This window comes from Zonotrichia albicollis, chromosome 3 (assembly GCF_047830755.1).
Source record: "Zonotrichia albicollis isolate bZonAlb1 chromosome 3, bZonAlb1.hap1, whole genome shotgun sequence".
NCBI lineage: Eukaryota > Metazoa > Chordata > Aves > Passeriformes > Passerellidae > Zonotrichia > Zonotrichia albicollis.
In genome coordinates, this window is record NC_133821.1 from 89929916 (window position 1) to 89944373 (window position 14458).

At 36.3% G+C, this 14458-nt stretch overlaps 1 protein-coding gene across 4 annotated transcripts in view; it reads left to right on the forward strand.

Moving 5' to 3' along the window:
- NOL10 (nucleolar protein 10) overlaps positions 1-14458 on the forward strand; it is a 78427-nt gene that overhangs the window by 13082 nt on the left and 50887 nt on the right. For all 4 annotated transcript variants that reach the window (XM_074538103.1, XM_026793598.2, XM_074538105.1 and 1 more), the window contains exons 12-13: positions 1312-1378; positions 6109-6161. In XM_074538103.1, the coding sequence (XP_074394204.1) occupies positions 1312-1378; positions 6109-6161 (120 nt within the window). The remainder of the gene's footprint in view (positions 1-1311; positions 1379-6108; positions 6162-14458) is intronic.

Consider the following 14458-nt stretch of genomic DNA (forward strand, 5'->3'; position numbering starts at 1 on the left):
TCTCTCCATTTTTCCTAGGTATGTATATTTCCCTCTTTGAGAATGAAGCTCTGTAAGTTTGTCAGGTGGCCTCTGGTTGGAAAGAGGAGGGCTTCTCACTGCTGGAAGGCAAAGATAGCTTTGGACTCTTTCCTAGAGTATGTTCCAGCTGGCTCCTTCTGTCCCAGATGCTGGTTCCTGACTACCTCTGGCCAGGAACCAAGTGCAGAGGCAGACTGCGGGTGGAGAGCACATGGCTTTGATACCAGAATGGCCCCATGCTGAGACGTGCCTTGGGGTGGGGAGCACCAGGCTTTTGTCTGCTGAGGCCAGGGTGGAGGAGGACTCCTCTTAATCATCAGGGACAGACCAGAGGTGGGTGGGGTAACAGCATGTAACTGGGAGGGAAAGGAAGGGCCCAGAAAGGTAGGTGGGATTGCTGCAGGGAAAGAAAAAAAAAAAAAAAAGAGGAACAGGATCAAAATTTACCTTGTTCCTGTCCCTCATTTAGAATTGTGTAGGCATGTAGTCTCATGCTTCAGATTATGTGGTCCAGTTGTTAGAGACTCTTCCTTTACTGGCTGTTTTGTGTGTTGGCTTATAAGAGCACCTGTATTTTGTCTGGGTTTTTCAGACTGTGTTCCAGTTATTATTTTGAGAACATTGTTTCCCGCTTTTACCTCTTTTTTAACTAACCTTTATAACTTCAATTCTGATCTAAGCTAGATACCACTGTATGCTCTTAGTGCTTTTATTTTATATCAAGACCTCTTTAAAAATGAGTTTATAAATCATAAATAAAGTGCTGAGCTATATTTCATTTCATGTAGACATTACTACAAGTGGAAGAATCAAGCTCCACATTCAAATTCTACTCCTAATCCATTTTCTCAGCTAATCATACTTAGCAAAGTAAAATTATTTAAAACTTCCACATTCATAGTTGAATAAAGTGAGGGATACACTGACAGTGTGCCCAGAACTTGTGGACCTCAGCCTCACTTTTACATAAAATAAAGTAAATCTGACATATATTTTCAATACAGAAGTGTAAGCTGAGAAATTAGAGGTGCCACTGTACATTGCTGTGTCTTCAATTACCAGTAGGCTGTACTTCCTTGTAAGAGATTGAATCAGAGATAAAAGACAATACTGTCTTCCTTTTGTTATGTTCAGATATTAATAACATTTTATTGTTCTGCAAAATCTGTTCCATCTTTATTCCATCATGTTTCTTAGCTTCTATAGTAGTTGTTATTAATGTTTAGATTTACTGAATTTAATTATATTGTTTAGAGTTCTTTATGATTTATTTTCTTCCTGCAATTTCAGGGAAAGATATTTACTTCAATGGAGCCAGAACATGATATAAATGATGTCTGCCTTTATCCAAATTCAGGTATGTTAAGTATATTAATGTCTTGCTAAATTCAAAAGGAAAAGCAAGGTGTGGTCTTTGTTTAGGTGATACAATTTAGGTCTACTTTCCTCCTTATGGGAGAACTTAGAATAAAGGGTTGTTTGTCAGTTAGTTTCCTTTTTTCCTTGTTTCCTCTGCATCTGTATTATATAGGAGCCTCTTTGCAGTTGGAAGCTGCTGTGCTGTTAATTGAGTGATTGGCCTCTTTTACCCCTTCAAATATCTGAAGTGACTCATTCTATAGTAAGAACAGAAGTTTTGGCCTATTGTCTTGACTAAGTCCCAATGAGTTAGAGCTTGCTTCCTAGAGGTAGGAAATACCTCTTTACAGCATATTTACACTTTTTTTTCAAGTGTTTCAAGAATTTGATCTTCCGTTGATTTAAATACAGCACTTAAATTGTGCCATCCCTTAGGTTTATTACTTTGGTTTTAAATGTAGATTCCTAAGTGCACAAATTTGCATGGTTTTTGTGATTTTTTTCAGATTTGTTGCATCTCATAATGTTATGTTCAGAGATCAAAACTGAGGATCACTTTTAACCAAGGTTTCTGGGACTTTAAATTATGAGTAAAAATATTTTACAGAATGATGGTTGTATGTGCATATATGCTTTGGTTGTACTTCAGATTGCAACTGGACTTAATTTTCTTGCTTAATATGAGTTGCTTTAGTTCTTAAGTATGGTGTGATACCTACTTCTCTTTTAGAAAGCAGTACTGAAAAGGATGAAATAAGTTAGGGCCACTAGGATGGCACAGAGCAAAAGTCTGGAAACAGACAATGCCTGAGTTGTAAACTGCTATTATCTTAATTTTAGAGAGAGGTAGCAGTAAAGACAGAGGAACTTGGACTTTGATTCATACTAGCAGCTCAAATTTAAGATTGTAGATAAGTGAGCGTGAGATTTCTGGCAAGTTAAAACTTATCTGTCTTTTCTGCCAACTTCAGTTAAGAATGGGTTGGAGGTTTTTCTTTTCCTTTTTTTCCTTTTTGGGGTAAGATGAGCAATTAGATACACTTCTTTTTTTTTTTTTCTCTTTGGGGTAAGATGAGCAATTAGATACACTTCCCTGATAAGATGGTGGGCATTTTCGACCTTATGAGCAGAATACATGCCATGTGTGCTGGTTGAATGTAGGAGTTCATGTGGGTGTATTTGAGAATTACTGCATGGTGACAGGGTGGACTCTACGCCCTGGAGATGGATAAACCTTCATCTATGGTGGCTGCAGAGAGAGAGATTGTTGGAGTGACTGATTTTCAGCCTTTCACCCAGGTTTCACCTGTGAGCTTATTGGTTGCATCTAAAAGATAGCCCAGCAGCAAATTAACATCCACACAGCATCAATGAAGAGCTCACTACAGGGAGTGGAACAGAAAAAATTTATTTGTCAATGTAGAATCATAGTGTAATTTAGGTTGGTAGGTACCCCTGGGAGTTGTATATTTCCTACTCAAAGCAGGACCAACTTGAAGTTAGATCCAGCTTTGAAGTTTGATCAGATTGCTCAGGTAAAGCCAAGTTTGAATATGTTGAGGATGGGCATTACTCAGCTGTGGATGCTCTGTAGCCTTTGTGGTATGTGGACATGACTCGTGTGCTTTTGCAGAAATGATTTTCATGAGACTTTGCACGACAAATCTTGTAGCACAAAGAACTGAATGCACACACGTCCCTGATGTTGCTATTGGACATTACTTTTCGCAAGTCTGTGATTGAGATCTAGATTGTGCAGTCCAGGTCTGTAGTGCTGCTTTTCCTATTGTCTGTAGGGGGATGGGTTGATGGTTTTGGTAAGAACTGTTGTGGGAAGAAAACTGGGTTGTACTTTATAGTGCCATGGAGACAGTGGGGTAAAAACAAGATCATGTTGCAATGGAGAGATCAAGGGTAAGAGGTGGTGCATTGCATGTTCATCATAAATACTGTTGGACCAGCACTTAAGATGCTTGAGAACCACCTCATGCTTGTTCAGAGTTAAAGGAATAATCATGACTGAAGATCTGAAAATAAAGAAATGCTTTCAGTAAAAGGGGTTTGTAGTTGTGGAAAGGTGGAAATATAACATGATTTCAGTCTCAGTATGGTTTGGCTCAGTGCTCTTACTGGTGCCCCAGCATTCTCAGAGCCCCTCTAGATGCATGGCACAGGAAAGCCAGGAGATCTTTGCCTAGCTTGTGTTTTAGCACTTCATGTGTCACTGCTGCTCAGAAAGGCAAAATACCCCATTTTCACTCTTATTGGAGAGATAAGGATTTGATGGATGGACTATTCAGGGGATGAGGAATTGGTTGGATAGTCTCATCCAGAAGGTGTAGTGGTCAACAGTTCAGTGTTCAAGTGGAAATCAGTGACAGGTGGTGTCCCTTAGGGCTCTGTATTGGGACAAGCTTTATTTAGATATTTATATCTTCATCAGTGACACAGACAGTGGGATTGAGCTGTCTCAGCAAATGGCAGATGACACCAGGCTGAAGGAGGTGATGCCATCCAGGCGTACTTGGACAAGCTTGAGAATGGAGCCCATGGGAAAGTCATCCAAACCAAACTGTTCTGTGGTTCTATAATTCTATCAGTTACTGTAAACTCAAGATCAGTATACTGTGAACTGGTTTTTTTGGTGGTATTTTGTCATAGCTAGGCATTTTTAATTAAACTATTTTACCTACCATCTTCAGTATTAGTACCTTTCCTGGGAAGCAAACCCTTGTATATCTTTGACTGAAAACTATATGATGACAAATTTCAGTAGATCTCTTAATAGTTGAATATCTTCCTCTGATCACAAATGAACACAATGGGGGCAGGGGAAAAAAATTTACTTACTGAGTCCATTTAGCCTTTAGTCAATTTAAGTTGTAGAATATAAATGAAACTTGACAGTATCTCCAGTGATAGAAATCTGTGTCCAATTACCATAAGAAAAATTAAAAGGTAAAAATGTGCATTTTCTAAAACTGCTGCTCCTACATATTCTCACTGCATACTCCCATTTTTATTCTTTTACATTCATGATACTGTATTGCAGACCATTTTCCAGAGACAGTCTTAGTATAACTTCTGAAAACAGCCTCTCCTTTATTTCCCTTCTACAGTAATCAAACTAGGCTGTTGTGTAGTTTGCTAGGGTGTGGTTTCTCTTCCCATAAAAATTGATTAAAACTAACAAGCTAAAGCAATAAAAATGCATGGAATAGACTTCTCCTTTAAGACTTGTTAACTTTCATTCGTCTGTTTCCCTTGTAGTATACACTCATATACTGTTCAGAAATCTGTTTTTGTCCTCCTTTGATTATTGGTGGAAGACTCTCAAAGAGGAGGTTTTACTTCGCTGTCAACTTTGAAGCATCTGCAGAATTAATTTGTCTTTTTTTCCTAATAATTCCTATTCAGTCAATGGAAAGATACTTTGTCTTATAAAATAGTAGTGAGTTTAATATTAGGAGAGCATTTATCTTGTACACTATACTGGAGTACTCTGTGTGTGTATTCAAGCACATGCTGTAAATTCTTGCTTTTTCCTTAAATTGTCTGCAAACCTTTCCAGACACAGTTTTTTAGTCTGTTTGCTGACTAAGCTTTCACAAATATTTTGCTTTGCTGGGAAAGCAAGCCCCCTTTTTTTCTGACATTATAAGTCCAGCTGCATTGTGTATTTATAATAAAAGGATTAGGTAGGAAGGATTACTCCACCCATGGTAATTGCATTCCTCTACTTGGGTGTAAATTAAATTTCTGCCCTCTGGGTGTGTAGTAATTGACCCAATTATTCATAGTCTCAGTAGCATATGTTACAGTTCTTTCAGATCAGAATGTTATCTAATTTGATGGCACTTTTCTTCTTCATAATCAATCTTTTGTATTACCTGTTGGTCAGCTACTTTGGAAAGACTGAATTGAGATAAACATAAAAGTATATGGCAAATGTTCTTATTACTCTTATGTAGAAGGAAATTGAGAGTGTTCTTCATTTTGAACTCAAAGAAGTCTTGTGGCAGTAGATTTTCTACAGATTTTAGTATTCCTACAATATTTTTTTTTTATTCAGAGTATGTAAACCCCTTATTCGTGGTGTTTCTTGGGTATATTCTTGGGTATATTCATAGATACTTCAAATTCTACATTTGCCCTGCTTGGTTATAGGACTAGTATTACTCCTTTTGAAGCCACAGTATCCTTTATCTCATTTTGAGTTGAGAAGCTGCTGTTGTATTTATTTCCCCAGATGAAATATGAATGAGGGTGTAAACCATGTTATAATTTATGGCTCTGTTGAGGTGTGTGTTAAAAAAAACCCCACAAATAACCACATGTTCTAATACCAATGTATTAATAATGCAATTTTATGTCCAATGTAGTTTTTAACTGCAATACTAACTGGACTTGTTCTAAACAGTATTAAGGGATGAACTGTTCATATTTGTTATGAAAGTTGGCAGCCTGCACTTATCAGAGCTTAGTGGTTGCAAAGTGGTGCTGAACAATTAAGATAGAAGACAAAAGGGAATGAATATATAGAAAATTAAGCTTTGTTAATTAGGCTGATATTACACCTTTCTTTCTGTGGTATTTGATGCAACAATTTATTACAGATCTTGATTAATGTCCATTGCAAGCCAAGAATATGTACTTTATGAGCTTTTTTTTAAAAATAGTATTATCCTCTTCTAATCAATATTTTAAAATGTGGAAATCTCTTTTTAGGAATGCTAATGACTGCCAATGAAGCCCCTAAAATGAATATCTATTATATACCAGTAAGTATTACAAGTTGTTGCTGATATTGCTCCTAAAGACACAATTGTTTGGTGCCATTCAGGTATTTCAGTTGAAATTCACATCTACATTGTCTGAGATGTCACAATAAAGTAAATTTAGGTTAACTATAATTTATTAATTTAACATGTTGAATTACTTAAAAAACCTGTAATTTGCTTTTTGCTGCCAGTTTCAAAACTGGTTAGTGGCTGCAGAAAATTCAGGTGTAGCTTGTTTTGATAACTGATGAAAAATAGGAACTATGTTTTTCAAGATAATAATTTTGCTTTGTTAAATATTTGTGTCTTTTCTATGTGGTGTACAGTGACATAGTCATAGCAGTAAATATTCTTTTTTCTGACAAAGTGATACTGTGTGACTTCAGGTACAGCTCTTGACTGTAGCTTCTGCTCAATGCCCTTCAAATGCAGCTTTTCACAGGATAAGCTTTCCACTTGAAAGGCTTAACTGTAGGTTTAACTACATGTTTTATCTCTGCAGATTGGTTTTAGGGAGACTTAGCAGCAAGCCTTCTGGTGTCAGGGAATTGTACAGAAAATTACACCTGAATTTCACTCTTGGTTTAGTTCCTACAGTGTGTTCTCTAGAGATTTTCTTGTTCTGATAGAAGATAAATAGGATACCTATGTAAATTTTACATGCAGAATAGCTGACCAGATTCTAAAAATACATAACTTCTTAATTAATTTTGGACAAACTATAAAGTTTATTAATATTGAAATACATATTTTACTATTTTTTAAGTGAGCCAAAAAGTCTTCATTTAGCTAATAGATTTTAAACTAATTTAAATTTCATTTTATTCAGTTCATTTCTGGTCATCCCCCACTGCCATATCTACTGTGTATGATCTTGATTATGTTCAGGATAGAGATTTATGAGTTTACATTTCTCTTTGTGGAATAGAATATATATACATGTTGTATTTGTGTGTCTAAACACAACAGTATACCTCTCTAAACAATTCTGTAGTCTGATATATTTACTTATATTATTAGGTTTTTGCATTTAAAAAGATGTGGCATTTTATACATGAGGTATGTCAGGCTGTTCTTTGGATGTGAATTGCCTGTTTCTGTAATTCAGCTCTCCCCAACTCGCATTTTGTTCCATGCAGTGTTCCATGCTTTGAGTGACAAAGGGAGACAACAAATATTTTTTTTTTATCTATGACAAAATATTAACTGTATTTAGAAGATGAACACTTTCTTTCCATTTGCCTTGTCCTTTGTAAGGTTGAGAGAGTAGCTCTCCAAGCATTTTTTTTCTCTATCGTCTCTTTTAATTAATGGATTAGGGAGCACAAACTCACTTCTTTTTGAAATCTGATGAGTTTTTAAAACTAGAATGGACTAGTTAGTCAATTTAAATAATCCAGATGCAAAAAAGCATTCCTTCTGTCACTAAAGGTAAGGTTCAGCTTCTCTCTGAAAATTGTGCACTGAGATTGTTTTATGCAGGTGTGCATGATACATGAACCTGACAGCTATAGCACATGAGCAGTTCACATCCAACTTAGCCAAAAAGTTATTTCATTGTCTTGGTTGTCACCAGTGATGACTGTCTGTTAGAACTTGTTCCAGCAAGCATTATTTTTGAGTATTCTTGCACAAATTGTAAATCAAAATGAAAAATATTTACTTTTTGCTCTCTCAAAAATCTCCCATAAAATCCTCTGTGAGTACTAAATTTGTTTCTGAAGTCAGACAAGCAATTTTTAGTTAAGAATTATAAGCACTCTGTATTAGATCTCAGATCATACCTAGAGACAATATTGCAAACTTAAATACTGACTGATACTATCTAGTATTTTTGCAGCATGTAGGTTATTCCAGTGAAGAATAACATAAATTTTGCCCTAAACTGTCTTCCTGTGTGACCATCCCCTGATTTTTGTTACCTGAGTCTGCCTAAACTTGTTTGGATGATATCTTTTTATGGGTTTTACACTCACAGTGTAATGAGTATACAGATGGACCCAAATGATGAATAAAGAGCATAAATCCAAATATGAGTTCTATATTTGAAATATTGTTGTATACAAGAAAATTTAAAATTTATTTTAAAGGCTAGTGGCCAGTTTAAATTTGCTTTTCAAATAAGCTAAACTTCTCCAGTTTATGTCAATGGCTTTGAGTTTGAAGGCTGTTGAACATACCTGAAATACTGTTGTTACTTTTTTAGTTGACAATTTGTAGTTCATTTCAAAACATGTAATACTTACTTTAGACAATAGAAAAGTTAAATAGTAGTGAGAAGTTACTTTGAAATAGGGACAGAAATCTCACACTCTGGTCTGATTTTTTTACCCTGTGCCTTTTTACAGGCAAGACAGAAGGGGCTGGCACAGCCAGTGTTGCATAATTGAACAGTGTTTTACTACATTTCCTAAAAATCAAGTATGTAGCTCGCTAAATCTGTGTTTGTTGGCTGTTTTGTTTATTTTTTAATCTACCTTTTAAGTGACGAAAATATGAAATGGAGGACTTGTGTCAGCCTTCAACTGCTCCAGGGCTTTTTTTATTAAGGAAAACTTAATGTTATTAACACATTCATGTTACAGTTTCATTCCTTGATCTTCCAGACTAGTTATTTGAGCTGAGAGTAGCACACCTGTCCTTTGGTTTCTCTGTCAGTAGATGATTAATACATGTGTTTTTTCCATCCTTGGAAGACTTACTAATTTCTTTGCACAGGCAGAGTTAAGTTTAGTTACATGGGTCTTTGGAGCAAAACTTTGAAGAACTGTATTACTTGATCTCTTTTCATGGTATCATTTTCTGTCTTCTCCTAAGAACTAGGATTCACAATTTTTTTAATGAGTAACTTAATTTTCTTTGTTTCTTTAAGGTAGACTTGAATAGTACTAAAAATGTGTCTTTTGTCTTTGAGATGTTGACAGGAACTGAGTTACGAGTCTTGTTGATTTCTGCAACAGAATAGATGCCTGGGAGAAATGCTGCTAAGTGCAAAGGACAGTTATGTAAATAAAATCCATTTAATTGCCCGTGCCTGTCATTGGCCTATAGTGCTAATAATTATTCTCTTGTTTTAAATGCTCATTGGAACAGCTATAAGGAATTGCCATGGCTGTGATCAAGGAGGATACTTCAAATCCCAAGTGTAGGGTGCTGTGCTGTCTGTAAGGAGAAAAGAATTCACAGCAGTGGGACTTGCAGAGCAGTGTGTGCATAGATGGATGCAGACAGACCCAGCATCCGCTGTCCATGATTGGAGTTGGCCAGACAGGGCAGGACTGTGCCCAGCCCAGCATGCCCAGCCTCTCAGCAGATTTTATTGGTGTGGGCACAGTGCTGTGCTAGCACAGCTCATGACTGGTGAACTGGAGCTGGCTCGTGTCCGGGCAGCTTGGAATGTGCTCTGGCTGAGCTCATGTCTGACTGAATTACCTGTGTACGTGTGCCCGTTCTCTCCATTGTGAACGCCAAAGCTAAATTTCCATTTCAAACCCAAAAAATTACTCTTAACTTCAGGATTATAAGAGTTTTGACAGCGAGTATCATAATATTGCTTGTAAAAGAAATGGCACGCATCACCTTTTCCTGCAGAAGTTTCATCAGAGTGGGTATTACAGCTGAGACTAGGAATGTCTGGGAACATTGCATTTCTTATAAAGAAGTAAAAAATCACTGCAGTTTTTTCTTTTGTGTGCAAAGCTGTAAGTAGAGGAAGTACAAGGTGATTTTCTTTGTTTTCTAGAAACGACAGGCAGGTTTGATTTTCAATGGCAAGATACCTCATATAGGTACACAGTACAGAGTGACCAAAAAGCAAATTGAATCTGACCCTTGAAATGAAATATTTGTATTACATAGGTAACATTAGTGGCTTAGCTTAGAGACTTTGTTTTTGTTTTATTTTGCTGGGATTTAATGAGGGCAAGTGCCTCTGAATTCCTGACTGGAATTGGGCTGTTTGCCATTAGTATAATAGCTAACTTGCAGTTTATGCAAACACTTGGAACCTGCTTCTTGCCAGCTGGCTTCCTGATTCATCACTTTGATGTGTGCCTCAAGAAGGTTGAAATGAAAGTTGTGTGTGCCTTGGGATAGTTTTTAGACTACTGACTCAGAAACATAAGTTGATTCAATAGTGCAAGCCGATCCTGACCAAAGAAGTGAAGAGAGCAGAAGTTCCATTGACACATGGTGGTCCCCTGACCTGGGATCTAAGATGAGTCAGATTCTCTTTAAGCTTAATTGGGGCTGTCATGTTCCATAACATACAAAGTTCTGTTTGAAGGTTGTACAGAAGGTGCTCTGGGTGGAGAGCAAGGGGCATAGGTTTTACTCTTAGTGTTTACTTCTGGTTGCACAAACTTATCTGATCTTAGCGCAGATGTTGCAAATCAGTCCTGTCTCATTTATTGGACTCGAAACTTTCGGCTACATGAACATACTGAAACTGAAACTTGCTCTATTCATTAGGCTGTTAAAAGAAGAGAGCAATTAAGCATGTAATTAATTGAGTGTAATATTCTGTGTTCTGGGTTTTTTTTACTTTCCTGCAGTCTTGGCAGAACACTCCCTGTTGAGGCTAGAAGCAATGTACTTTTGCTGTAGTGAAGATATTAAGCTCTTCAAGGAAAAATAAATCCTGGAGCGTCTCTGGCTTCTTTTCAGGTGGTTTTGGAAAATAATTTGATGTCCTAGCACTCCCCTAGTTCAGGGCTGTTGGAGTTATAAACTGGAAATGCTTCAAGAGCAAGTATTTCTTGCCTACTCAATGATTCAGTTTCTCTAAGAGTATAAGGGTTCTGGTTTCTCATACAATACCTACTTTGGATATGTGGCTGTCCCTATTGTTGGAAATATGAATTTTGTCCTCTTAAAATCATGTGACTTTTCAGCTAAACCAGGCATTGTTTGCCTTTCATATATTCTTTAATTTCTTTAATTGATTTTGTTTTCTCTTTTTTTTTTTTTTTTTTTGATACTCCTCTAGTCTATTTTAATTACTGTTTATCAGCATCTTTTTGTTTTGAATATGCATCAAAAATGCTTATCTTTAATTTTTTTTTCTTGGATTTAGAAAAAAAACTGTTTTACAAGACCTGAGAAAAACTAGTTTTTCCTGAGTGGTTAACCCTGAAACAATATAATCACTGATTAAGGCAACAAATCCTATTAGTTTACATGTTTTCATTAAATGCTCTGGTTATTTGGTGAAACAAATCTGTAGAGGGAGCTTGTACTGAAGGAAATACAAGTGAAAGCAGTTTTTTAATATCTCAGTTCACCATCTTTATTTCTTTCTGGATATTTGTTTGGAGTAGTTCTAGAATGTAAATTAGGGATGAACATGCTTTGATCATAGGTGCCCAGGTGAGCTGCTTCTAAATGGCTGAATTGGTCAAAGTTGTGTTCAGTTCACTCACAGACAGAAAAAGCATTTATCTGAAATAGGTATTTTCTGTCAGTCTGTGACAGGGTGCTCTCACTAGTTCTGTACAAGATGTCATGACCATCAGATACCTGTCTTTACAAGTCTGTAATTTTTCACTTTAAAAAGTGTGGGAGGTTTCCCCTGTGTTATACTCTCGACACTTAGCTCTATGATCACAGACTTTTAGAACAATTTTATTAATCTGAGACTTACATTTTATCCATTTGGGATCTGCTGATTGTCTTTTTTTTCTCTTTTGGGTCTTTATATGATAGGAATACAAACCTACCTGTCCACATCTTGTATTTCATACCTTTAGGGCCAGTGTTCTGTATAGTCAGCTGTCATTCAGATAGTTTGTGGATGCAGTTACAGTGAGACCTTCTGTACAGATTTTTGGCTAGTGTGGTAAAAGCTATGAATCAAATGATGCAATTCTTATTATATTTCTGTTTGGCATTTTGACACTAATAGAACAGATTTCCAGTAGAGTGCAGTTTTAGAATGTTTTCCTGTCTTCTGATTGGCAGTATTAGGTCATTCTGTATAGGTGCTGCCTCAAGTGTTGTCTTGAAGATCATATGATGAGGCTGTGTTTTCTGGAAGACTAGAAGACAGTTGTTCGTCCTGTTCAATACAGCCCTTCCCTAACATGTTTTTGGTAAAGTAGAAAGCAACCATGAAACTGGCTTGTGCTAAGAGATTTTTTTTCTATCCTGAAACAATAGGTAATGTAGAAAAACATTTCATATTCTGGGAAAAAAAGTATAGTAAAATAAAATGGTAGTTGTGACGTAAAATGGAAAATGTTGGTCTTAATCTTAGTTTGTTCATTTTGAAAACTGTGAAATAACTGGAAAGAAGGGTTGTTATGAGGTAATGTATTAGGTTGAGCTTTAGGGCTGCCAAGTGTCAAAAGAAGAAAGTTTCCATTAATAAAAAGATACTTGAGTGCATCTTTGGCCTTTAAAATAATTTTGAGTTTTGATATGTCAGTCTTGCAAAATTGTGTTTTCCATCCAGAACAGTCTAATCCTTTACACAAAAATAAATGTCTGGTGAATGATGCATTACCTATCTCACAGTATTTACAAGCATAGGAAAAAAGTTGTTTATCTTTACAAGCAGAAATGTGAGCTTCCTACTTTTAACCTAAACACTTTCAAACTGAAAAATAACACACTGGGCTTATTCCCAACAAAGGATATCCTCCATTTCCCATGTGTTGGCTGAGAGACACAATCCCACTTATCACATGTATATAGAAGGAAAACACCAATGTGTGATGATCAGGAAACAGTTTCTGATCTTCCTGTAAAACTTGTTTTAGATGTTTCTGGTGCTGATGATGTACTAGTCTAGATTATAAATGTGTATGAACCCTGCTTAATGCTGTTGTGGCTGTTAGTGTACTAGGCAGCACTTCTTCAGTATTTTTTGACCAGACAGCAGCACACTGACTGTAAAGTAATACGTATAGTTTATGTTAAACCCTTCATAGAGCACAGGAGAAAACTCTTAAAAGCAGAAGTTGTATGGAATTATACCAGGCAATTGCTCTTACCACTGAGAAAAGAATCATGTGCTTTTTAGTGTTGTGACTGTTTCTCAAGCAATTCTGTTCTTGAGTTCTTATTTTAAGAAGCATGTTTTGAAGGGGGAGTATGCTCCCCTTGTTTTAAGCCTTGAGTATTTGAAAGATATTTTTTATTTCTTAACTTGCACTTGTTCTTTCCTTTGGTCCATCTGTTCTTCACTTGATTTCTGAAAATCTAGAGATGCAGTTGCCTAGCTTCAGTCAGTGTAGAGAGAGGCAGTCACAGATAATGAATATGTGTAATTGCTGAATGGAAGTTTTGTACTTGTACATGTACTACATGTCTATCAGCATGTAATAAGAACTGGAGTGTTTTAGCTTTTGAATCAGAAAAGACAAAGCATGTGAGAATTTTCTCCATGTAATAATTTCAACTCAGTCTTTATTTCATTGCCTTTGAAAGTACAGGGTAACTGTCATCTTCTGTGTTACATTCAGAATTGAAATGTCTTGTGAGTTATGACTATTTTATGCAGAAGTAGTGGAATTTACAAAGATTTTAAGTTTTTTGTCAGAGAAGACCTTAGAAGTAAATAAAACTATCATGTATGTGAAAGCTTTCGAGTATTTATTTGAAAGCTGCTTTCTCTTTAAAATTATTTCCTGAATTGTGCAAAATTTCTTTAGCATTATGCTCTTCAATGAAGTTGGTTTATGCTGAGCTTATCTTCATTATCTGGAGGAGCTGCATATTCTCAACAGGTAGTTGCTTTTCCTTCCCTTTGTGTTGTCTGGCAGTACTTGCATAAACTCAGAAGTCTTCCTCCCAGTTTTGCAAAAAGCAATTAAGCTGAAATAGTAGGGAGTTATTAGAAACTCACACATTCCTAGATTTCTGGTAGTTTGTCAGTCATGTAAGGTAGACAAACCTTACATGTTTGTCTACCTTACCTACAAGAGCTGTATTTGCCATTACCTTTATATCTGTAGCATTCCTCAGATTTCCCTAAAATACAGATCATCGTCAAGTATGTGTTGTTTTAATGACTGTAAAGATATTTATGCTGTAACACATTTCTTGGCATTGGTGTGTACTGTAAGAACTCTGTTCCCAGCCACTTAAAAGCACAAGAGGCAAGATCCTACACAGTGAAACAGTTGAGGAATTTTCCTGTCCCATCAAGAGAAATTGATAAAGGGACATGTTGGGACTTGGCATTTCTGGCTTATTTTTGGTGGTTTTTACTTGTTAGTTTAGATTGCCGTCAGGGGCTGTTGCATACTTACTAAAACCAAGGTGTTACTCTTATCCATATTAGTAGTGGAAGTTTT